This window comes from Anabas testudineus, chromosome 17 (assembly GCF_900324465.2).
Source record: "Anabas testudineus chromosome 17, fAnaTes1.2, whole genome shotgun sequence".
In the NCBI taxonomy this organism is placed as follows: domain Eukaryota; kingdom Metazoa; phylum Chordata; class Actinopteri; order Anabantiformes; family Anabantidae; genus Anabas; species Anabas testudineus.
The window spans coordinates 17,506,218-17,532,640 of record NC_046626.1 but is presented as its reverse complement, the minus strand read 5'-3'; the positions used below and the strand labels follow the sequence as shown (position 1 = coordinate 17,532,640).

Sequence of the window (26,423 nt, the reverse complement as noted above, 5' to 3'; positions counted from 1 at the left end):
CAGTCTGGACAATTTGCTTTGTTCTCAAGATTTTCTTTAAAAGGCTGCTTTAGTTTACGTCCAGAGGTGTGGAAATTCATAACTTGCCATCCTTCTGAGCTCCTACGTACACCACCCTCCATAGGGAGCTGTTTTAATTCATAATAACTCATTAAATGTAGACAATACAGGCTTATAGTCAACATGTTTTTCTCTCCATGTTACACTGCTATACGGTAGTTACGATTTACTAGTGAATTATTACCAACACCATATACGCCAAGCTGACCTGTGTCCTCACGTGTCTAATTTGAATTCTCCCGTCTCAGGACCTTTATTTATACCTCAACCTCAACTTCACGCAGTTATTGGTTTAAGTTGTCCCTTTAACACGAAGCCTATATCCAAACCTTAAATGCACTGATTGAAAATGCAGTGCACTGATCAGGAGAGGTCAACTATAACCATTAAATATGCAGGAAGGGCATCATCATCATCTACTGTTTGTTTACCTCACAGGTCATAAAGTGGCTGAAATCAGCTCCACTTTTACCAGTTGTGCTATTTTTGTTCCACACCAAGTGAGATCTTTAGCCCTTTTCTACAACTAAGTAGTAAAGTTGATTATTATTTACAAAAATCTTTTGTCTTTTGAAAATTTGTTTGCATTTCGCAGCACAAATTTGAAAGTGTTCTTTTACAGGCTTGTGGCCTCAAATATTTGCTTTTAATTGATACTAATGCTGGATGATTTTTCAATTAAGTAGTGATGCTCAGCTTGAATTTGCACATTAACCAAATTTGACTTGATTTCTGCAGAAATGTTATTTGTGAGGCACATGTATACATCTGAAGTAAACATGCACATTCAAATTCAACAGAATTAAGTAAATAGATCTGTTGCTTTTTATCAATAAGTAGAATTAATGCACATGTTGAACTCTTAGTGGCGTAGTCATTTAACTAATTGTAGGGCAAATATTGGCACTTTTACATCAGCAAGCCTAATTATTATTTATTTATTTATTATTTTTTTGTGGGCTAATTAGTTTGTATAAATGTTTATAAGCCACCGAGACAGATGATGCATCAGTTTCACTAATCCTTAACCGAAATCCTGACGAGAAACCAGTTCCACTGTGTGCGGGGATAACCTCAGACTACTTTACCTAATACTTGCACAATATGTTTTGTTTTTTTAAATACCTGGTTAATTGTTTAAGGTGTTGCCGTGGGGGGGGTACAGGTGCACCGGGAGCGTCCATGCTGCCCTGTGGATCCCGGGAACGTCCCACTGCGCCTGCGTCCCGCTGACAGACAAACAGCGGAGCTATTGTTAGCAGGGACCGGGCAGCAGGTTGTGTCACCCTCCTACCTGTTGAATATTTACTCCATTTATTTGCAAGCGAGCGCTGAGTCGAAGAACAAAGTCGAGTCGCAGCTGAGCGCAGGTGAGGGACGGAAAAGTGTTGACGGTAGGACGGAAGAGACCGAGGAAAGCTCCGAGGAAAGAAGGAAGTAAATAAGGACCGCACGGCCGTTGGGACTTGAACTCAACAGGTACTTCAATGTTAAAGCAGCGGGTCGGACTTTTTGGTTTTTAAACGACTGAAAACAAACGCAGACAACGCAAACATGCCGCTGGGACCGTGGAGGAAGAAAAACAAGTCGACGAAGGAGCATTTGGTGGAGAACGAGGAGGTCAGCGGCGGACTCGCAGGTGCCGGGAGCCTGGCTAAATCCGCCGTGAACGGAGCGGGGCTCCCGCCGCCACCTGCCAACCTGCGGCCGAAGCTGGTGTTCCACACGCAGCTGGCGCACGGAAGCCCCACCGGCCGGATCGAGGGGTTCACCAACGTCAAGGAGCTGTACGCGAAAATAGCAGAGGTGTTTCATATAAGCCCACCTGAGGTAAGCCCTCACCTGCTGTTAGAGAGGCGATCTGGTGCGACGCTCAGGGGCTAAAGCACAGATTTACCCGGAGTACGTGAAGGGCTCTAACATGCTTCTCCACTGTAGTCATCATGGCTGAATTTACCTCATCAGGAGTTGTTTTATGTCCCATCTGTAGTTTAATCATTTATCAAACATCTTAAAGCTGTGAGGATTGTGAAATTGATCATGCATACCTTCATAAATAACATATCTGAAGATGCTGGGGTTATCACTATTTATTCAGAATTTAAACATTTGTTCAGATGTGGAGCAGAAAAGTAAACATTCAAACAATAATGACCTATTGCAATTTAAGTTTTACAGTCTATAAAAGTGAAAGATCACTTAAAGCAGCAGAAGTTAAAGTCCGGCATTCTTTAAATTCCCAAACTACCAACAAATGCTGTTACTGACACTGTTATAACCACCATAACAACCAATCTGAACACTTTTCCACCACTGACAGCTGAACACTTGCAGTAAATGGTTTTATAAGTCCGTTTTCTAAGGGATTTGTCCTGTGGTGGCCATTAAAAGTCAACTTTGATTGTCTCGTGTCAGAGCTAGTCAGTGTTTGGAAAGGCACGCCCTGAAAACTCCACACCTTCAGTCCTAGAAGATTAAGCAATACGATCTGATCTGATCTGCATTATGCAATCGGAGAATCTCACAAATTAATGTCACGTCTATTTTAAGATGCTTTTACACATTAAAACAATTACTGGGCAGTAAGAGGAAAACGTATGTCTACGTGGAGGTCCTGAAAACAAAAACAGGTTCAGGGACCTCCTCTGATACCAGACTGCTTAAGCTCTGCTTTTCAAAGGGAAAGTGTGAGTGGCATGTTTGGCTTTTGTCAGCCTGATTGTGACTAGATAGGCTGGTGCGGCAGCCTGTTATCAGCCTAATGTGCTGCAGGCACTATAGATGTGAACTTCCTTCTTGCCTTGAAAGCTTAAAGATAAAATTTCTTTACTGAAGAAGAGACATAATGGTAAGTAATATGATAGTAGTAAATAGTGACGCAGCTGACTTTTATCATGTTGCACTGGAAGTCTGGGATTACTACTGTGATTCTGGCAGGTTTGTATCCTCGTAAAGTGTCCATGACCAAGACACAGATGCCCTACCAGCTCCTGAAGAGCTTTTCTGTAGCTGATTGAAATATTAAGAATCTTAAAAATGTACAATCACATCAGTCATAATGACAGAAAATAAATTATTTCCTGCTTAAGTTATACCTGGATGCTGGCCAAGCCTGGCTGGCATGTTTTTGTGTACAGTAGGTACCGAAAGTGTTTTGTCACAGAGTACACTAGCCTATTCAGAAATGTGGTGAAGATAGATACACAGGGACAAACACAGATAGACGGGAGGGAGTGTGACGTGGTAATGTTATAGCTGGACTCAGATTTTACCACAGGAAGTCCCTCATGTCCTGCTCAGTGGGCACAGCCTCAAATCTAACCAATTAATCCGTCCCAGCCACAGGCAGAGGCGTCCCGGAGGACCCTGGGGAGCTGCTCTGCCCAAGGCCTCCTCCCTCCATAAACACCATCAGATCTCACTGTGCCCATGTTGACTGAATGTAACCTGTCACCAGGCAGAACAAAAATATCAGCGCTGCCAAATGGGGTACTTAATAAAGTGGCGTCATTCCAACAGCGCACAGCTTTTTAGGCATTTATTTAAAGTTGCAAGTTACTTTTTAGAGCAAAAATGTCACCTTTCCTCATATAAGCTTCTATTCTGTGAGTTACTGAGGCAGAATAAGCAATTTTAATAAATGATGATGAATAATGGGAATTACTCTATATTCTGTATTTATTGAGCTTAACTTGAACAAAAAATGAAATTCCCACTAACGACACATATTCTGAATGTCCCATCTGCTTTTGAATATTTCGCCTTAGTACTGTTACAAAGCTGTAATCACATTTTTCTATATTAATACATCTCACAAAAACTTTAAAAATTAAATACAACTAAATATAATCTAAGTGTGAGGTGTTGAGGTGTCCAAGATGCTGTTCATCGGCTTTTTTCTGGCCCAAACCTCGACCCTGATCCTCCAACTCATAGCTGTTGCTACACCATCCCACAGGTGGCATTTAACATCAGACTACACTTGTAGGGTTATTATGTTGAGTCACTATGGTGCTTTTGGTACCTTCAATACCATAGAAAACAAGCTTGTATAAACTTGGTACTGACAACAGAACCATCATTCAGGGTTCCACACAGGAACCATTACTGTGGTTGTTTGTAAACCAGTAGCTCTGTCACATGAGCACTTGGCTGAGCCTGATATGAATTACATAACGAACAGCGACCGTGTCTCATCATGCTCATTGCCTCTAATAGGTTGCACTTTTCTTTCCAGACATCACATTGCATTACAGCACTTTTTTGAGGCAATCACAATTTTCAAGAAACAGAACTGACAGAAATTAATTAATGTGGTAAATAACTGACGTGAATACAGTTATATCAAACACAGTCTTAATGGGGGTGAAGAGCATACAGTAGAGTAGACTCTGTTTAGTCTTTGTTATCGTATCCATCATCTACTTCTAATATGAAAGATTTGGGATGTTTTATGTGCTCGCTCTGCACAGGTCAAAGTCTGGTTATTATCCGTACAGCTGTAGAGTTTTAGGTGTGGCCATTTGACTTTGGCTTCTTGTCGGCCCATTGGAGTGAGTGTGCTCCCTGCTCATCGGAAAGCACACAGCCATTTGCCTAAAGTTTGAATATCTAGTCTGCGGTCGTGTGACAGAAACAAGCATCTTGTTTTTTGTTTAGCAGGAAGTTGTACCACCGTGTTTGCAGCCAGACATTTCTTAATCGTGGGGATTAGGTGAAATAATCTCATCTGATTAAGCTCAAGTCTGCTGTTTGTATTAACTAGGTTACTGCGCTCACTTCCTAAATGTTGTAAAAAGCAAGAAAGCATCAGGATGTTCTGGAAACCATGAGCACGAAATGTGTGAGGCCGAGCAGTACAGCTGTAATAAACACTCTGTACCCCTTCAACTGTATTAGGTGAACTTACATAAATCAATCAGCTTCATTTTGTTTCATGTTCATGCACAGGGAGTGCATGTTCTTCCTGTACCTGCTTGGATTTCCTCTGGTTTTCGCCCACATTTTAAAAACACCACTTGAGCAATTATTGACGCTAAATTGGCCGTAGGAGAGAACGTGTGTGTGAGTGCTTGTTTATCTCTACTGTATGTGCCAGTCTGGTGATGGGATTGTGTACCATGCCTCTAACCCAGTGTCGGCTGGAATCAGCTTCAGCCCCCCATGACCCTCTGTAGGATAAGTGGTTAAGCTAATAGATGGATAGATACTCATCGCATGCTCCCAGAACCCAAAGTAAGAGGTTTTTATTGATTGTTTTATCTGAAAGCCACAAAAATATTCATCATTAGCTCATTTGAAAAATTTAAAAACAGAGAACGTTTGCTGTTTTGTTCTGTGTCGATTTTAGAGAGTGGCAAGTCTGAATATGTGCGCGAACGAAAGCGACCAGTTCTGTGCTGCTGCATAAGTCCACAACGACCTGAATCTATCAGTCTAAAACAAAAAAATCCACAATCTGTTCAGAGCCTAACAGGATATGAAGAGAAGAGAGATTTCTAAGTTTGTCCATAAACCAATAGCTGGGCTTTGTCTTGTTTTGGACTTGTTTTGCGGCCAGGAAAAAGTCCAGTGGACTTTACAATAGAAAATGCGTTTTTCTGTTTTTTTTTTGTTGTTATTCTGTCTCTCACTGTTAAAATAAACTTACCATTAAAATTTTAGACTGATCATTTCTTTGTCAGTGGGCAAACATACAAAATCAGCAGGGGATCAAATATCCCTCACTGTTCTTGGTGTGTGTCACCATAGAGTCACATAAAACAGAGTGACTGGAAAATAATTCATTGTATGAACTTATTGCACACTTGATGTTCAGAATGAAAGATACAACTCAAATATGTTTCAAGAGTTTACTGATTAATTATTAATTTATTTATTATGTCAATAAAATACCAAACGGTAGAAAATCTTATTGACAAATTCCATGCGCTCTAAATGACTTTATTTATTATATTTAGTATTTATTTATATATTAAGTATAGTGTCGTGATATATTGACATACCCACAGTGGGTGTCCAGTGATTTTTCATTTTGCCCATAACATGAAATAACGTTAACTCTTATTTGAGTACTTTAGATGATTTGTTAGTTGACTGAATGATTGACCAATTACATCCGCCCAATGAACGGGAAAGTTTTGGTTTCAAAATGTATTTCCCAAGTGTTCCTGCTCAGTAGAAAAACATATTTGGCTTAACATGAATTTAGGCTAAACTAATTTGCCTGTTTTGTGTTTTTCCTTTGTTGAGACCATTGTTTTTCTGTGGGTTAAATAAACAAACTTATATTGTATTAGTGCCTAATAACATGCTCTGGATTTATCCTGCAACATGATTCCAGTCAACATGTGGTTACTGGTAATTGTGCCTCGTTATACGTGTGACAAGCAAATGAGCATGGACTCTTCCTGTGTGCACACTACACGCAAGAAACAAATGTGCTGCTAAAGAGGAGTTTGTGAAGCTGCAAAAATAGACCCCAGGTGAGCGTGTGGGACTTAAGTGGTTGTTTGCAAGCAGTGATGCAAAGGAAAGTGTTGTCAAGGCACCGCAGCCTGCAGAATGACAACAGCAGATTCGGAGAAGTGAGTTCAGGTTCCCATCGGCCTCTCTGTGGATCCACAGTCAAACAACTGTGGATAAGAAACAAATATTGTTACCACCGGTCATTGAACTGACGCCTGCCTCCCTTCAATCAATCTGACAAAGTAAAATATCAGATACCTTTTACTGCTGCACTATGATCACTCGATACACTGGAGACTCTATGAAGGTCCTGGAGAGGTTAGCATCAGCTTGTGCCTTTTATTTACATACATACATTTCAAGTCACCGTCCAAAGTCTCCATAGAATCATAGTTTCACTTTGTTTTTGTAAAAACAAAGATGGTGACAGAATCATATTCATTATCATTTACATTTGTCTCTCTAACATTTCTTCAGAAAGACATTAAACCATTTACAAATGTCTGACTGCGCTCAGTAAGAAAAGAATTTCCAGATAAACTGACTTAAATGATACGTATTCAGGACAGAACAGGATTTGAGATGTATCTTCAAACTTTGGTGTTAGAGAAACAACAACACAGTCAGAAGCTTTACATTTGGGCATATTCATAACCTTCTGCATTATTCCAGTCAATCTATATGCTTTTAAATCTTCACAGTTTGTTCCTCTAAAAATATCACATAGATTAATCTAAGCATGCTGACTAAACTCCTCTTTTGCTTTGTTTTTTATTTGTTTTTTCACATTTTGAATTGATGGAATCATTGATATGTCTTGGATCTGTTTACAGTTCATGTTATAATCTGTGCTGGACTCTGATCAAACTACCTCTGAGTCAGTTACAATACATTATTCCTGGTTCAGTTTGTTCGTTTAGGACGAGCATTTAACACTAAACCCTGTTTTTCTGAACCACCTGTATGAAACGCCACTCTGTCATTCTGGAAAATCTCACATCCGTAGTAAGGTAAATGATTACACTGGCCTAAATGCTGATGAATGTGATTTCCTTATGAAAACAGCCACACCACAATACACACGGCTTACATCAGCAGTCCCTGTTAACTACTAAAAACACCCAACACAGAAATAACAAACGAGAAATGATGAAAAAACGATTCCTCTCTGGGATATTGTCTCTTTAAAGTTCCCAACCCTCTTTTTCTGACATTAAAGGGCCAATTTGAAAAAGGCAGTGCAGTAAATAGACAGTGGTTAGGTTACTAAACAGACAGGTTTCCCAAGTGTTATTCAACCCTGTTTCAATGCAGGATTTCAAAGGGAGATCCAGCTAAAAGCTGTATTTATCCAGCTTTAACTTTCTTCAAACACAGGCAAGTGAAGTGGACTTTCAAGAAAACACTGGGGTGGAGATTTGTAGGGAAAGTATTGAATACCTGTACTATTAAATTATTACATAAAGTCTTCTGGACAAATCTCCTGTGTAGTTGAATTGTGTTTTATTTTTACAGCTGAGGAACTGTTTACAACTCCTAAATGATGTTGTGTGCATTGATGAAGTCAGCAGACAATAAGCAATACACAGCCTACACTTGATTGTACTTTTGAGGCGTTCATCTATGGCAGTTAGTGGTGTTTGGGTCAGTTTTATGGGCCTGTTGGTTGAGGCATATACTGTAAGCAGAGTAGACTATTGTGGTCTAAGTTGGCCTCTGTGCCATGTGGACAAATGCAAAGTGAAGATTTTTTCCACAAACAGAATTTATTAGATTCTCAATGGGTGTTTTTCTATCAGACGATGTCCAACCTAGTAGTCAGATCAAAGCTTTTGGTATAAAGTAGAGTTCTGTCTTCATAACTAGGAAATTCGTACATTCACGGTTTGCCACACATATAGGACTGTGTAAAGTATTCAGGTTTTTATTTACATAAAAAATAAAAATGTTCAACAGTGAAAAATATTCTCTATCCACGTAAAAGTTTCAAAAGTATTCTTGTCCACTTGAGGAAGTAGAAATGAGTTGGTAAAGCTGACACGTCACCCTGTAAGTTGCATCCAGCAGTGATAGAGAAATATTATCATTAAAGTTTTGCTCTTTTAGATCTGTCTTTGTTCATGTCTGTGCTAAATGCTCCACTGTGATCACCAACTTGTCTGCTCTTTGGTGCTGAGTAGTTGGTGTTATAAATAATCATGACATATTTTATTGATCCACATGTGAAAATTGTGGTTGGACAGTACATATCCACACTCCTATGGGGTTGCAGTGTCTTTCCCAAGAACCACTAAGCCTGGGGTTCATAGACAACTGCTCTACCAAAGGATTCACACTCTCTGCCGAAACCCGGGATCGAACCAGGGACCTTTAGATCTTCAGTCTAACGCTCTCCCAACTGAGCTATTTCGGCACAGCTACTATGAGTGTTCAGAGCTTTTTACTGAAAACAGCTGTCAGAAGCCGTCAAAGTGAATCAAAACAGGAATGTGCGGTCAGACAGCTAAACACTGATGTGAAACTCAATACAAAGCATCACAGGCTGTTTCTTTCACATTGTCGCATTGTTTTAACGTTGTAATTTGATTTATTGTTAAAACTATCAATTACTGCCACTTTAAATTGTTGTATAATGTTATGTGTGTATATTATTATACATATTATTATCATATATGTATATATACATGCTGAAGATGCTAAATCATTACTATTATGGTAGTTTGTCAAAGCTGAGATAATTTATACAGTGAAATAAAATTAAAGTTGCAAACGTAAAATACTAAGAGTATAACGTAGCCTAAAATGGAAGTACTAAAGTATGAATACGTTAGAATTAAAATTTAAATTACAATATTTAATTCAATGCTTTTATTTACATTCCTCCACTGTGCTGTGTGGATAAATACTCTGACAATTACAAATGATGTGATGAATCAAACAGTTTTCTGATGAGTAGAATCAGATTCTAATGTGTTTCATGTCATTGTCGTTGTGGTTACTTGGTGACAGTTTTGACAGTTCCCTCGTTAAACACATGCTGCTCTGCTCCACTCCACATTTCTCCCAGCTGATGTTATTTTTCATAAAAATAGAATGATTTGACTCTGACATTAACAGAGGCGCTTTTTATTTCAGGAAACGAATGGCACCTCTACTGTAAATTGCTGCCATGAACCCTGCATTTATTCAAATTTATTCAAAGCAACGTGGGCACTTAATGCAATTTTGAATCAAATTTTTGTCTCTTTATAGTCATTTCATGTGCTTTTACTCATCTTCTGAACGGTTTGACCCAGAAATAGCCCTGTCGTGGGTGATGCAGAACAGATTGCGGTCCCTGGCCTTTCACTTGCCCTTTTCCATGTGGTTATCAGGGTTTTCAGGGAGGGCAGTGGGAGGTGTAGTATCTGTTCTTGTGAGTCATGTCGTCAGAGGAGAGGCAGTCGCTGCAGTGTGTGATGCTGCTCGCTGCAGCCTAGCTGCACCCCGTGGTGTGAACACGCTGTGGTTGTCAGCCCAGCAGGAGGAGAGGAGTGCTGAGAGCTGCCTGCACACAGAAGTAGCTTAATCTGGTTGGCAGCCTTAGTAACCGGGAGTAGGCGTCTACTGCTGTTCCTCCCACTCACTCTTGGGCAATGCCCTGGCTTCGGTGGTGGTGGGGGGAGACAAAGATGGGGGTCTGTTAATGGAAAAAGAAAGCTAGAGAGCCATCAACTGAGCTACAATTCACCTTTCCTTTGGTACAGCGATTTGCTCCTCTGTCTGTCTTTGCCTTCTCCTCTAGCGGCCCCCCTCCATTATAATCCCATTCTTTTATAGTCTGGTAACCCAAGGCAACGCGTGAGGCTGTGTCAGCTAATATGTGTGTGAACAGCGCTTGTTGGTACACAGAAACAAGGCCCGAATAAGGCAGGCCTCACTGCCAGAGCCTGATTGGTGCACGAAGGTCATCCTCCTGATGAACCAGTGTGAATCATTCCCTTTTCCACATGCAACCCGGAAGTTGGCCACTAAATCCTGGCTCTGTATTTCACAAAGCCCCGCTAGAAAGCTGATCTCACAATAGGATTTGGATGCATGACTTATATTAATGTATATCTGTGTGAGTTTAAGCTACTATATTAATAAATGTCAATTGGGTTGGAGGCAAATAAATGATTCACCATGTAAGTCTCCTCTCAGCCTGTGTCCAGCCTCTGTTTTAAGTGCCGTTAAATCAGGCCACTTGTGGATCGTGTTCCTGGTGATCACGTTTCCATCTCTGTGCCCTGCCAGGATGTGACATCCACAAGGTGTGAAGCCAGATTTCTACATGTGTGGCACAGCAGAAAAAGTCATTTTCCCCTTCCCCCATTTTTATTTGGCCGTCATAGGCCATGCTAATCTACTCTGTTTTTAATTTATCACTTGCACTGCATACCCTAACCATCCCAACTAACTGCCTGACCCTAAACTTTACTATAACAAAAACCTAATTCTAACCATAACCCCTAAAACCCAGTCTGAACTCCGAAATAGCTGTTTAAACACAGCTAAAATATCCTCACTTTGTAAAAATGCCCTCAGTCCAGTGGTTAGAAATTCAAGCTGGTCCTCACAATGATAGCCATACACACACAGAGGCTGGTGACACCTCGGGGTAGATGAAGACATAACTACATAACTGCTGCAATAAAGACAGAGCTCCCTGGTGATTCCTGTATTTAGCATCCTGACGCAGCGTTCTGTCATCTACACTTTTATTTTTAAATCCAGCTCAGTTTTCAGGCCGTGACTCAAACAGGGATTCGTTTTTTGATTGTGTATGAAAGATGCAGACTATTCTGGGTGTTTCCTATTGTGGTTGTTCTTTCCGTGTCTATTAGATTTAATTCGTGAGAACATCCCATCAACTATGTGCATTTTGCAGTAAGTTTGTCTTCTTTTGTTAACATACTGCAAATCCCTGCTCCATTTGTGTCTTTGTACAGATTCTGTTCTGCACCCTGAACACCCACAAGATTGACATGGACAAGCTGCTGGGGGGCCAGATTGGCCTCGAGGATTTTATCTTCGCCCACATTAGAGGGATCAAGAAGGAGGTAGAAGTTCATAAATCTGAAGATGCTCTGGGCCTCACCATCACCGACAATGGCGCAGGCTACGCTTTCATAAAGGTGAGGAACATCTCACTCCTCAAAATAAACATCTACTGTGTTTGCGTTATTAACAATATGTTGGTATTTATCCTGGGAAGTTGAATTATGGGCTTGAGAGTAATAAAAGGAGTACATTACAGAGTACATAACAGTACACAACTAAGAGTTGGGCTGTACATAGCACCTTTCTTACATCTAAATGCACTTCAAAGTGGTTTACTGATGATTGAGAAATTAATCAAGATAAAAATACGAAAAAATTAGACTAATGCGTGCAAAATAATCAATAATAACAATGATAATAAAAAAATAATGATGAATGCAATAAATAAAGGACCTTTAATAAGCTTTTTTTTAATAAATAGTGGTTTTGCACTGTATAATGTCTTTTTTAAATTATACTATATCTTGGCATGTTGGGTCTAATGATGGAGACCGGTCTAAGGAGCTTATTTGGCTATTTGGTCTCAGTTGTGTTGCTGCGCCAGAACAAATTGCTCACATGTGCCATCATGTGATTCTGCAGCAGCACTGCATCCAAACCAACCTGACTCATTATGACTCATTAAAGCCACGGATCAGTTCTTTTATGTGAGCATAGACAGTCAGGTCAGCTACAGTAGCCAGTGCTCAGTTTACTTCTAACCTCTGCTCAGTGAAAATCTTTATTTAAACATGTTTAACAAACTGTACAACATGAAACATTAGTCCCACTTCTCTGTGTCCTGAGCTCAAGCCAAAAGGAAATCTACTGAAATAAAGAGAAAAGACCAGGAAGTTATTGTTTACATTATATTCAGAAAGTCCATGCAGTGCAGATGCTCTTGAGCCAGTGGGGCGGATACATTTGCATCACAATTTGTTTCCTTTTTAAACCCTTTGAAATCTCATACAGAAATAAACAGTATTATTGTGCTATAAACATAATAATATATTATGTTTGTGTTCTGCTGACTCAAGCGGCCTCACAAACAAGACAACAAATTATACTGTACGCTTTTGTTTTGATCTGTATTTTAGTCTGGAGTTGCCTGGAGAAACAAACCTCATTTCATGTGGCACTAAAACATTTGCTCTTGTTTAATTATATGTGTCACTGATGTTTTCTATCCATATTCTGTACTCTCCTTGTCTCTTCTCGTGACAGCGCATCAAAGAGGGAAGTGTTGTGGACGGGGTGAAGGTGATCTGTGTGGGTGACCACATCGAGTGCATTAATGGCCGTAACATTGTCGGGACACGACATTATGAGGTCGCCCGCATGCTTAAAGACCTTCCCAGAGACAAATCCTTCACCCTCAAACTGGTCGAGCCAATGAAGGCCTTTGGTGAGTGAGGAAGGAGATAAAGAGAAGGTGGAGGTGATACTAAAACTGATTCAGAGACGCCAACATCCACACGTTTCATTACCCACCCAAGTTCTGAATGAGGCTCTGTAATGCTGTTTCTCTGCCTACTGACAGAAATGCTTGAGCCAAGGTCAAAAGGCGCTAAACCTGGCAGTGACAACAAGATCGGCACAGGGAGGGGGACTCTGAGACTTCGCTCAAAGGGCCCAGCTACTGTAGAGGAGGAGGTAAGACCTAAAACTTAGAAATAAGCATTCAATAGAATGAACAAATGACAGATTTCTTGTAACAAAAGCAAGAGAATGGCTGAAACTGAGTTGTTTGTTTTCTGTAGCCAACAGAATTTGAGGAGAAGGCGGTGAAGAAAGTGGATGACCTGCTGGAGAGCTACATGGGCATCAGAGACACTGAACTTGGTGAGTGTCATTAGCAAACATTATTCACTTTATCCATACTGCTGGTTAAAAACAGAAGGAGGGTGAGGGCGCCTGTGCCGAACGTGCTGGAGGCATGACATGACAGCAGAGAGCCCACTCGGATATTAATCAGACTTTGTACTGGGGTAAGCTCTGGGTAATCTCCAGGCCGTCTGACTCAGACATTTGAGTTCTCACATGCAGCTCAACTGGGTCATGCCCAGGTATCTTTAGGCTTCCAGTGCACGTCTAAGCTAGCAGCTACAGACTTCTAATATTACAGATGCAGTTCAGCTGAGAAGAGCACACTGCAGTAGTCAAGTGATTGCACTGTGATTGCAGTGATTTCTCTGTGTCTGGAGGGGGTGAAGCTGCTATATAATGCAAATCAAGAATGAGTAAGAATGTAGTTTTTGTTGTCTGATTGTTATTTGGCTTAAAAATAAAAGAATCAGGGACTAATCCCTTTTTTTGATTGAAAATAGCACAAACTTCAGGATTTATCAAAGTTCCATTAAACCAATGTCGTGAGGGGTGTCTGAAAACCCATTCTCCAGCTTGTAGGGGTGATTGGCTGTTACAGTGAGTAAGATACATTCCTGCTCTTCTCTGTCCAGCTGCTACGATGGTTGAGGTCGGCCGTGACAAGAAGAATCCAGATGAATTTGCCATGGCGTTAGACGAGACCCTCGGAGACTTTGCTTTTCCAGATGAGTTTGTCTTTGACGTCTGGGGGGCCATTGGAGACGCCAAGCAGGGAAGATTTTGAGTTGCCCCAAACATACACACACACACACACACACACACAAACACACTCACTCCTTCCCCAGTTCACTTCTTATTATCCTCACAAATCTACTGGACACACAGACGAGGGTGGATGAAGTGATTTTACCATTGCTTCCGTCACAAGAGTCTACCGTACATAACATAACAGCCTTTCAGCGTGACCTTGTAACGCTGGACCTGCTTCCTACAAGCTGAAGAGTTGTTGATTGATTCCAGATGCTGTGTAAACCTTGTGACCCCCACCTCGGGGGCAGCACAACTCCAGCTGCATCGGATGATGTCAGAAAAGCAAACCTAGTCAACTGTTGTCTCTTACACTGGTTCTAAATGGTACTTACACACACACACCTTAAATCTTAATCACACTCAGCTGTGTAATTTTGAAGATACAGATGTGTCACACAGCTTTTATAGTTTTTTATATGTGAAAATGCTGCTGATTTTACAGCAGCAGCATAGTGTAATTAGTGTAATTATAGTGGTTGTAGCAATATTTCTCTCGAGCAACCTTTTTATTTTCATCCTATCTTTTTAAAACCTTTTAAATGACCTCACGGCCACATTTCACATTGCTAATGTTCTCTTACACTTCTGTCCATCTGTGAGAGACTGAGCAATACAGAGAAAACGCTTTATCTTTGAACACCTTTAGTTTGAAAACCCACATTCCAGCAACATTCCTCTCATGTTTTCGTGTTGTTGTAGTATATTAGCACCACATGTCATGAAATGAGGCATATTAAGAGAAGCACGCTTGTTTTTTTTCTTCCTGTAATTTATTTTATCATGAAAAATCATTTTTACACTGAGACGTGGCTCAACATGTACTCTATTTTTGTAGAATATGTCTGGAATGGGATCAATTGCAATCCAGTGTCTTAAATAAACACACCTACATTCATATAACTGCACTTTTTAATTCACTGTCAACCTCAATTTATTTAGCGATTAGTTAACTCAGCAGTTAAATATTGTTTGACAAACCATAAGGGATCACTTTTGTTGGATAGACAATAAAATTTGATATACTATTATATTGCTGCTGTGTCATGAATATATGTGGTTCACAATAGTATAAAAAACACAAACCACTCAATACAATAAATTTTATTTGCACACTTGGCTGTGTACATGTATAAAATACATCAAGACACTTAACCAATGTTTCCACACCTCATTCAAAGAGTTTAACAAGTAAAAAAAAAAAAAAAAAAAAAGAACGGGTCACTTCACAAACACCAAAACAAACTGGGAAAAGAAAAGAAAATCATATAGTTTTATCTTAGCAAGTAGAGATTACATGGCAGGATTAGAATTGGTGTTACTTTAAAGAGAGCAGATAATAGAAAGAAGTGCAAAGCCCCTCTAGTAGTGCATGGTGAATATTGTCACAGACAATGTACTGTAGAGAATCTTTGGAAGCACATTAGTATATGTTAAAATAGTGATGAAGTGCTGTATCAGTTGGGTGAAAACATAACACTACTACTTCTTCTCAGTGCTAAAAAAAGAAAAACTTTAAATTTCATGGCTGTTTAATGACAAACAAGGCATTTTACTTATGTGGTAAAAACTTGGCATATTGAAGATACTGTTTGCAGTTAACTTGGCTAACTTGAGTCGTTTAAATCCTCTACAGTCAGTAAATACAGTATATGGCATTTCATTAACAGTAGACTACAAATACACATATTTTAAAACAAAGACAGGAAAATGAGTAGTAGTTTTGGAAACACTATACAGGACAAATACTCGAGCACCGATGCCTATTAATGATCAGCTTGGTTTGGTCAGTGAGTCTAAAGTATAGGTATAAATAGTGAATCCTGGGGTCGTCAGGACACGAGTGCACTCGAAAGCTCAGGCTCAGGTAGAGGAAGTGTAGCCCTTAGAGCCTGACGCCCGGCTCGGCCTCCTCACAGCTCGTCTCCAGTGTGACCCCGCTTGTAGGCGTCACCCGTCAGCTTCTCCTGAGCCTCTTTCATACCAGACACAACTGGATGAGACGGAGGAAACAAAGGCAGAAAATACAAACCATGATTAGGACATAGTCATATGGGAATTTAGATACCGAGATTTAAAGAAAATCTATTTTAATCCTAGTTCTCACTTTAAAATAGCCAGTAGCTATAACCACAATCATCTGCAGTGTTACCTTGATCTGCACTGCTGTAGAAGTACTTGTAGTTTGGATTCCCATTCTTGTTAGTGATTTCAGGATGAACTTTGCCGCTGGGGTCTATGAGGGGAATAAGGAAAATCAAATAAAAGGTTTGTTTAGTTCAAATTTAAATCCAAAAACATGTGGCAGCGAATAATCAGATGTTTTCTCAATTCTCCTGGTCTAAACTGGTCAACAGATTATGATAGTATTTTAAATTATTAGATTTATTTTAATTAAGATAAATTGCAACAGTAAGTTTCCCAGCATTCAAAGTAAATTGTGTCTTTTTTAAAATTAGTTATTGAATTTACAGTTATATAAATAAAACACTGTAAATATTCACATCTGCTTTTTCAGTTTAGCCACACTGAGACTACTTAAATCCAGCCTGTGGAAACCTGATCATTGGCTGCACGTTATTCAGGAAGAGTAAGTGAAATCAGACTCTGCAAAGGAATTCCCAAAACACGTTGACATGACTGGGGAGTCGACCCCCTCCGTACCAAGGAAAAGAATCCGAGGAATGTAACCACCATCAGGGCTGAAGGCTTCATCCTTTGGTTCCTCCTCATCCTGTTCAAATACAACACAACTGATCATTAACAAGACTGAGAACAAATCTCAGCCACTAAATGTTGGCTGTTAGCACAGTGAGAGTTCCTGAACTGACATTTTAAAATGTGATTGAATATATATTTCATGGTTGTTTAAATTTCCAAATTACACGGTAATAAATAAATAAATAAATATTTTTCTGTACATGTCACCGTTACCGTTTCCTTACCTCCAGGTTGACCATAACAAAGTTGTGTGCATGTTCAGAGATTTCCTTAGACTCAGCAAATTTAGGCTTCAGTGCTGATGCAAAAAGAATTAACACAATTAATAATTATTGTACCTTACAGCATTTCAAAAAAATTGAGTAATGAAGACGGTAACGAGCATATGAATCAGTAATGAAAATAATTTTATTTTTTATTCTAGCTGTGCTGTAATAGTGAAAAATGTCCATTATTGAAAATGTATTATCTTAACAACGATCTTCAAGCTGCACACGCAGCAACTGTTTTGAGAAACAGCTCTGCCCTTAAGTGAAGGCTTCCTGTCAGAATTGAACTATGCTGACTTCATCTTTTTGTTTGTCTTCTGTTCTTTGTGATTGAAACATGTGCTCCCTATGCATTTGTTTCATAAAGACTTAATTAGCCTTCACACACAGGTTCAGTTGTGTTTATATCAGTGACGGCTAAAAGGAGCGAACTGTGTTTTACCTTTGCAGGCTCCACACCAGCTCTTGTGGATGATGACCATGATCGGCAGCCCGCTGTCAATGATAAAATAAAATAAAAACAAAAAAAGAGTTGATAATTACACTCAGACTGTGAAAACTGCTGTCGTCAACATTTCAGTCTGTTGAGGTCATTAGTGAAAAGCTGTATTCAGCAGCGGCTGTTCGGCAGAGTTACAGCAGGAAGTGCTGCTGCTCTCAGTCGAACTCACCTGGCCTCGGCCTCTTTCTTGCCGTCATCCAGCGTCCTCCAGTGGATGTTATCTCCAAACCCTGCAGGAGGATGAATTAACGAGCACATCAGCATTGTGTAACTGGTATTATATTTCTACAGCAGGGTGGATCTGCCCTAAATACAGTGTCAATAGAAGGAACTGTCAGAACACTAGGCCAAACACAACTGACTGAGCGGTAATTCAATATCTCACTGCTGGAAACATCGACTCTGCTCTTTAGCTACTTAACTGGCTCTTTGTGTAGCAGCAGTGGGATAAATAATCAATACAGCAGCGAAAATTACTGTGATGCATCATCTTGATAAACTGACGCTTAATTTACTCTTCAGGCTTTGATTAATACATAGAGAAAGAACAAGCTACACAGCCAGTGTTGGTGCCTTTTATATTTCTGGATACATTTTGCAGTATTTGAAATAGATTTCTACACATTAATTAATGAAAAGAACATCATAATAATCATTTCCTTCCCTTTTGGAGAACACACACTTCTCTATGCAATTCTCCATGGTACACAGTATATATGCTTTTTTAAGTTACACCTCAATAATAACAATAAATGATGCCACTAGGGGAAAACACTAATTATATTTGGCACCTTTTGTCAGCAATTAATGATTATTTGTCCATCAATAATTCACAAACAAATTTCACATTTTAAATATAAAGACTTAATTTAAGGAAACGGGAAAATAAAACATTAGATTATATTTAAAATGATTGTGTTTTGAGTTTGGTGTCTGTAAGCAGACATTTCATTATTATTTTATTTATTTTTTTTTTTAATTATGGGCCTAACAAACTTATGCACATATCCTCTTCATGGTGTTTGAATGGAGAAACCATCAACATTCAATTGATAGAACCTGTGTGTCTGTAGAGTTTTTATTACCAGTAAAACAAGTCGGTTGAAACAGGATCTACAGCCTCTGAGTAAATACTGATCCGGGACGGAGGCTTCAGGATCCAGGATCCAGCGACTGAGACAAACTATCAATGAACCAGCTGCTGCACACAAACAACCCGCTCTCACAACAAATTCACCCCGAATATGAACTCACCTCTGCCGCTGGCTGCTTCGACGACATCCTGGAAACACGACAAACACAGGAAGACCTGCAGAGAGGAAAATAAAGCGACATTCATCACAAACTTCTGCATTTTGTCTGCTCTGTCTCTCGCCGACTCTTGCTAACAAGTAACAGCGACGGCTGCTCCGTAAACCGGTGACCCGGATGTGCAATGGCTGTATTTCACAATAAAAGTCTGTCCAGTGAAAGTTGTTGCAAATAAGACGAATTGGAAACGAATTCACCTAATAAAGTCACATAATAAATACCTCTTAATGTACACCACAAATTTACATTACAAGTGTTTTACTATACATATATATGTCCATAATGTGTGTTATTATATACTTAGACATGTGTTTATCTGTTTAAATTTTATATGATATAAATATTTTTTATATGATGTAAATATTAGGGCAGATAAAACCATATCTAACACAGGAAATAAAATGATAACATTAATTCAAAGAATAAAAATCCACGAGCAATGAGCAATTAAAATTTGCCAGATGATCATTGTATGTCCAAAGCTGCAGTGGGTGGTGTTTCAGGTGTCATCATTCATTTCTCTGGACACACATAAATAGTGTATACACATGCATTCACTGGGACTTTGTTAGGTACAGCTATACAATCTAATTTAATCTAAAATATTTTTATAAGGTTATAACTGCTCAGTTTTTGTTTAAACTGTCATAAAGGTGATAATACGTTAACACGATACGATAATATGTTTATTATTAAGGTGTTGGAGTACTAGGAACTAGAGTGCATTATGTTAAAAGGCGTTTCTAGTGTTTTGGTCCTTTATTATTGTATTTTGTATTGGGTTGCATTAGATTGTACAGGTGCACCTAATAAAATGGTGCACCTGTACAATCTAAGTGAGTGTATATATGTGTACCTACATTATGTACTGTGACCACACATAGACTATTAACACATGTACATACACATATATGATGTATGTTTCAAAATCAGACTCTATATAAAACACTCTGTGTATATTTTTAACATCAGGCTGCTGTGAACCGGTGCCTGTATGTTTGCACTGGGCTCCTCCTCCAACTGTGATTCATTTTCCATTTTTGGGGCCGTTCACATGACATCACATCCACACAACCGCGTGTTCCTGTCTGCAGCTTCTGCAGCTTCAAGTTGTCAAGTTACACAATGAAAAGTTGGACTAAGACCGGAAATTTGTGTAATAACAAAAGTTTAAAAGTCGCAAATCTTTTCTGCAACAGCTTTATTAGCTGAGGTTGATTTTGCAAGGGTACGGCAGTTAGAGTAATAAGTACTAAGCCAAAAGCCTATACGATTAAAAGTTTGTTTTATATATATAGTTATTAGCAATAAAGTGTAAACCATTAGAGTAAAGCGATCATGTCAGTCATGTCATGATACATTTTTAGAGATTAATAAAGTACTATCTATCTGTATCAACAACTTTATTTGTATATTATGTGCTATAATGTTAGACTTACCAACAAACCAGAATATGTAAAAAAAAAAAAAAAACATAAATAAACAATAATAATAATAATAGAATCACAACATTTTTGATGTATAGATGACAGTATGTGAGCAGACTGGGTATACTCATTCCAATATAATATAGTATGATATAATAATGACAACAATAGTTAATAACACTGTATTATGGAATAAAAACGTGTGATATTGTTCGGTATGAAATGTGTGATGCAGCAGACGTTTAATGGAAGTTTTATTTTGAAAATCAGAATCGGAAGTGTGCTTCATTGCTGCGGGTTAGCTTCTTCCGCCTCATTAACGAGAGCAGTTCAACGGGCTGTGGGTTTATTCCTCGTTTAAGGTAAAAAATAATAATAATTCTGTCTTAAACATTTGACCCGATTCGAATCATCATGTCAATTAACTTTAACTTCTGTTGTTGTTCTGCCTAGTCAGGAAAAAACCCTTCGTTTATGCTGTTTCTTTAGCAACTATGCTAATATTAGCAGTATTCTAGCTAGTTAGCCACCTAGAAGCTACATTCACTGTGGACAGGAATAAAAATCTAATTAAAAATCTGCCTCTTTATGATTTTATTTGTCTATTTCACTTTATTTTCCCCGTCGTTGTAAATGTGTGCTCAGTATAACTGTCAGAGGTAGTGTTAGCACTCTGTTAGCTCAATGCTAATGTGTGGAAGGATTATTACCTAAATCATGCTGTGTCTATTGCACTTTGTCATAAAATAACCTTTGTTGTTTTCTTTAAACTAACTATGGAAACACTGCTCTCTGCCATTTACTGTCACTTGAAAACCGTGTTAAAGTATTTTTTTTTCTTTTATTATCATTTATAAACAGAACACTATGAATCAAGAGAAGCTCGCCAAACTTCAGGCTCAGGTCCGGATAGGTGGAAAGGTAAAGTTACTGTTACTGTGTTTTCACTGTTTTTATGTGATCTCTGGTCCAAGTTTCTTCAATTTCTAGAGAAGGTTGTATATCAGCTACACAAAGAACCCCAAAAAAACAAACTTTGATGTGTGTCATTTGGGTTTTGGTTATTTGTGTAAGGTTTCTATGTTAAAATCTAGTTTTAGGGCTTTTTTAGTTGTAGTAGACAAAATAATTCAAATTAATTATTAGCAGAAACAAGAGGCAGCAGGTTGTAGAGCAATAAAGCCGATAAATGTACAAGAGTGTTTTAGTTTTGTCCTGTTGGGCCAGTTGTTGCTTATTTTAGGGAGGGTGATGACATCCAGCATCTGCTAGGTCTTTCCTACTGACCTCAGCATTCCCTTTATTGGGGGAGGGCGTTGGCCCCCTCCCTCTGTGTCATCTGTGGCTTTGTTCAAACTCACTACTCTTTAACTAAACACTAGGTGGCGTCAGTATGCTGTGCGTTTTCCCCACATTGCACCACATCAACATATATTGACTTTATTTGTATTTTCCCAGAAGTAACACTGTGTCACACACTGCACTTTCACTTGAGGTCAAAGTGCTGCAGCTGATTTATATCAAACTGATTTTTTTTTTTTTTGGATGCTGGACATTTGTCAGTGGGAAACTATGAAGTTTCCCACCAGTTATGTTAAAAGTGCAGCGTGGACTTTTGGTTGAAATAGTTCCCTTTTTTATGTGGACAGTGTTTAGCTTACTAGTGCACTAGGAGAAATTACTTTCTGTTACATAACAGAGATTAAAGTAGTGTTTTTTACTTCTTTATTTGAGCCTAAATATCATTAAGAGGCTAGAATTACACACTGAGTAGCATAAAACAGTTCATTTGCAGCACGGGTTGTAGTAATTTGTTGTTAAACTGCTTCAACACAGTTATAAAATAGTATACAAAAGGATGTACTCTAATCTCTGTCCCATATAGATTAAAAAGTCTGACCCAGTGCTGGTAAACTGTTTTGTTTTGGTACATTCTGTCATCTAATTATTTTTTGCCATCCACACCTGTTCTTTCCTCAGGGAACAGCCCGCAGGAAGAAAAAGGTTGTTCACAAAACGGCAACAGCTGACGATAAAAAACTCCAGGGCTCTCTGAAGAAACTGGCAGTGAACAACATTGCAGGGATAGAAGAGGTGAGGCATCTCCGACAGGATTAAAAGGAAATCTAATGACAGCGTTGTACTGCAGCTGTCCTGAATATTTTGTTGTCACGTCACAAAAGACAGGGAGACTGCTTTTATCCAACAAGCTGCTGAAAAGTGTTTCAGTTAAGTCAAAGCATGAAAAACAAAGAAAACACGACATGAAGACTTAAGCTTTTGAGCATGAAATTCCTTTAGTCTCATTCGTTGGTACCTGTTTTGTTTTACTCCGCTGTTTTTAAGGATTCATGGGTGTAGAGGGCTTAATAAATTAAATAATTGGCTACATGGTCAGTAGTATGGTGGGTATTGTTCTGTTAAAATTGATGCACATCTTTTTCCCTTGTCCGTTTATTGCTTTATGAATTTATTATTTGTATGAGTTGATCCTACTTTTGCACTAGTCATACGTCACCCTGTGTGGGATCCTCTCTTCCTAAGTCTCACTGTGTTTCACCTCTCAGGTAAACATGATAAAAGATGATGGAACAGTGATTCACTTCAACAACCCCAAAGTGCAGGCGTCTCTGTCTGCCAACACCTTCGCCATCACAGGCCACGCCGAGATCAAGCAGCTGACAGAGATGCTGCCAGGCATCCTGAGCCAGCTGGGAGCCGACAGCCTCAGCAGCCTGCGCAAGCTGGCTGAGCAGTTCCCACGGCAGTGTGAGTACACACACAAGTCACAGCCACAGTGTCAGTATTGTGCAATATCAGGAATATTCACAGATGATGTTTGCTTCGAAAAAATACAATCAGCCGGTTTTATGAATACGTAGATGAAGAGTAAGAGTTGTATAGTGAGAAGGGCTCCATGTGAGTTTACATACAGTATTTAAATCTCTTCACATTTTGAATGTTGATGTAATTTTCAGTCAGTAACCTGTAATGATAATGGAAATGTATAAATGGGACCTCGAGACACAGGTTGTAGGAATGAAGAGAATCTGGGGAAAGAACATGAGAATCTCAGTGTTTGCATGTAGATGAAAATAGAGCCAGTGAAGCAAACACACAGTATGAGCTGCTTTTCCACACGTCATAGCTGTCAACAGTGTCGTCACCAAAAGACGACGACTTTCTGATCGATATCACACACTTTTCTGATTCTAGAAAATCCAAATTTTACAATACTGAGCACATGTAAAGCAACACCTTTTCAGACTCATTAGACAAAATTCACCCACAGTAAAGTAAATTTATTAATAATTAATCATAATTTTTTTGCAGCAATTGACAAGAAAGCAGGCAAGGAGGAAATCCCAGAAGAAGAGGAGGATGACGATGTACCAGGTATAAATTGTTATTATTGCTTTAACGAATGAATTTTACATGTTTTCTTTGTGCTTATAAAGATGTAATATTATGTGTTTATTATAGGATTTGTATCCAAAACGATGCATTACATCCATTTTTCAGAAAAGAAAAATTACAACGTAAAGCCGACCGTGGTGTCTGTTACCACTTCGTCAGTCAAGAAAATGAGGCTTTAGATCATTTTTTGTGTTTCTTAATGGTTTTTATAAACGGCAGCGGTACCGGATAAAATCAATCACTCTCTCTTTCAGAAATTGACACTTTTGTCAAATGCAGCTGTCAGAACCAAATCCTGATGTTCTTTGCTGTTTCCTTTCTTACAGATCTGGTGGAGAACTTTGACGAAGCCTCAAAAAATGAAGCAAACTGATGAACCGTATTTCTGTTTTCCTGAGTCGGCCGTTTTATCTTTTACCTCTTTTGGATTCACAAAGGGCATTTCCTCCTGAGGGGAAACGGTGGTTAGAGGTGCAATGCATCATCTCCTAAGACTTGAGCCGCTTTGGTTCAGCCTGCAGCCAGTAGGTTCTGATTTCAGAAATTGATACTTTTCTGTGTCTATTTCTGAAATACTGCGGTGATACTGTGGACATGCCGAGAAACGTGGATCAGCACGACTCTCGGCACCCAAAGGACGGTAGAAATAAGCTTTCCACATGAGAACATGTGGCTAGTATTTAAGAGATTGTTTATTAAATTACAATTAAAGTGGATGAATAAATAATTTCACATTGTAGTGGTGATTATGAATTTAATAAAACATTTTTGGGCTTTTGATGCTTCTGTATGTTATTTGACTTTTAAGATTTGTCTTGGAACAAAATGAAAATGAACAAAAAAAGCAGCTGAGTTTTAAACTTTTAATTTTACATATAGAATAAACAGTTAAGCCTATAAAAAGCAACTCGGTGCACTATATTTCACAATTAACCCTACAGTCTGAAGGGAAACTTTACATACCTTCTGTATCAGTTTGACACATTTACTCATACATTACACTAATATGCTGCATATTTGTATCATGTAATTACAATGACAACGGCAATGCATGAAATATTTAGATTTAGTTCAGTAGAGTTGTAAATGTACTTGCTCTGCAGCAGAATAATATCTGAAAGCACAATATACTGTATATAACATTTTAATATTTTATTTCTACTGATCAACATGCAAAGAGCATTTTAAAGTAACTGGCTGTAAATGAAAATATCCCAGTGAATCTCAAATTTGTAGTTCAATAAATACTTTACATTAATGCAAATCAGTTTTAGTTACTGTCTTCGGTTAAATGTTTGTGTTTTATTTTATTCTTTTGTTATAACCTCTGAAAAGAAAAGTGAAGGATTAGTTTACTTTTTATTTGCTCACTCTGAATAGTTTAATTTGTGTTACATCTCATTTTGTGCTGGAAATCTAAGCAATACAATCAATTGTTAAAATGCAAAGTATGGTTGAGTTTGCATGAAGAGGGGTTAACTGAGTTTGGGTGGGTTTTCCACAACACTGTCACGCCGCGTTTCATTGATCCTCCCTGATGCTGCTCTGCTGATTCCTGCTGATCAATGGACCGAGGGAGAAATGTGCTGTTCTGGCCCTCGATGGCGGAACCGTGAGCTCGACGGAGCTGCGGACCCGCCCCAGGGCTCACCGCGCCACCTTCTGCAGCCCGGTCTGAGCCAAAATGTCCCTGCTGCTGCAGCTGCAGCTGCGGCTGGACCTCAGCAGGAGCTGGATGAAGCCGAACCGTCTCGGAGCCGCGTCAAGTCCGACGGGAACAGCTGGGTTAAAACCGGAAGCCAGGAGCTGATGCCTTAGAAATAAGAGCTCATAAACTTCTGGTGGCTCATGTTGGTCAAGTTTTCTACAATGTGCAAAACTCCTAATGCAAAGAGCCACAGGATTAGGATTATTAAATATTACAGGTGATAGTGTTTTAGGCTAGAATTATATTTATCAGATTTCAACTTCAATTTAAAATACTGCTTTCTGTCCAAAAGATCATCATCAGAATTAAAACTGGAATAAAACTAGTTAGTGTAAATAAAGGATGACTGTGTTTCAGCATGAGGAGACTACTGTTTCTAATCTGCTTCAATTGTAGACAGTTTTAAAGAGTCATAAAATTATACCACATCTGTGCAGCAGTCAGAGATAGGAATCACTAACCAGCTTTAGTGGACATAGTGACGTATAAACAGAATAACAGAGTCTAATGATTATACAGCAGCTGAAGTCTCACAGTGACCCCGGACACACATTTGAATGCATATTTTTGCATAAAACAGTGATAAAGCATTTTGTCCTCCATCATGTGCGCTGAAATGATTTTAGCAAATGATCGATTCACATCCACTAGGAACAGGAGGAATAACAACAGCAGGCAGAACCTCCCAGGAAGTTAACCTGACTGTTTTAAGAAGGACTTGAACATATCCTTAAACAAAGAAACGTGTTTTAGATAAATAGTTATGGAATTTTAACACTTGCTTCATCCATCCTCACTGATTATAGTGAAACCTTGCAAGTGAAGCCTCTTATTTTGAAATCTGC

General features: G+C 39.0%; 3 protein-coding genes and 1 non-coding gene across 4 annotated transcripts; 2 read left to right on the top strand and 2 right to left on the bottom strand.

The window, feature by feature from the left end:
* Positions 1–1,280: 1,280 nt before the first annotated feature.
* gipc2 (GIPC PDZ domain containing family, member 2) lies at positions 1,281–15,254 on the top strand. Its single transcript, XM_026374678.2, has 6 exons — positions 1,281–1,890; positions 11,499–11,684; positions 12,814–12,994; positions 13,130–13,242; positions 13,350–13,431; positions 14,049–15,254. Exons 1-6 carry the CDS (start codon positions 1,615–1,617, stop codon positions 14,198–14,200), a joined length of 990 nt encoding a protein of 329 aa, XP_026230463.1. The 5' UTR covers positions 1,281–1,614; the 3' UTR covers positions 14,201–15,254.
* trnaf-gaa lies at positions 8,869–8,941 on the bottom strand. Its single transcript has one exon. It is a non-coding gene; the product is annotated as a tRNA-Phe (tRNA).
* On the bottom strand, positions 15,051–19,131 carry txndc12 (thioredoxin domain containing 12 (endoplasmic reticulum)). Its single transcript, XM_026374679.2, has 7 exons — positions 18,970–19,131; positions 17,885–17,945; positions 17,656–17,708; positions 17,169–17,242; positions 16,888–16,957; positions 16,376–16,459; positions 15,051–16,216 (listed from the first exon to the last, which is right to left on the bottom strand). Exons 1-7 carry the CDS (start codon positions 19,067–19,069, stop codon positions 16,137–16,139), a joined length of 522 nt encoding a protein of 173 aa, XP_026230464.1. The 5' UTR covers positions 19,070–19,131; the 3' UTR covers positions 15,051–16,136.
* Positions 19,132–20,714: 1,583 nt separating this feature from the next.
* LOC113171296 (transcription factor BTF3 homolog 4-like) lies at positions 20,715–24,421 on the top strand. Its single transcript, XM_026373581.2, has 6 exons — positions 20,715–20,815; positions 21,315–21,374; positions 22,434–22,547; positions 23,021–23,222; positions 23,787–23,849; positions 24,197–24,421. Exons 2-6 carry the CDS (start codon positions 21,321–21,323, stop codon positions 24,241–24,243), a joined length of 480 nt encoding a protein of 159 aa, XP_026229366.1. The 5' UTR covers positions 20,715–20,815; positions 21,315–21,320; the 3' UTR covers positions 24,244–24,421.
* The last annotated feature ends 2,002 nt before the right edge of the window (positions 24,422–26,423 follow it).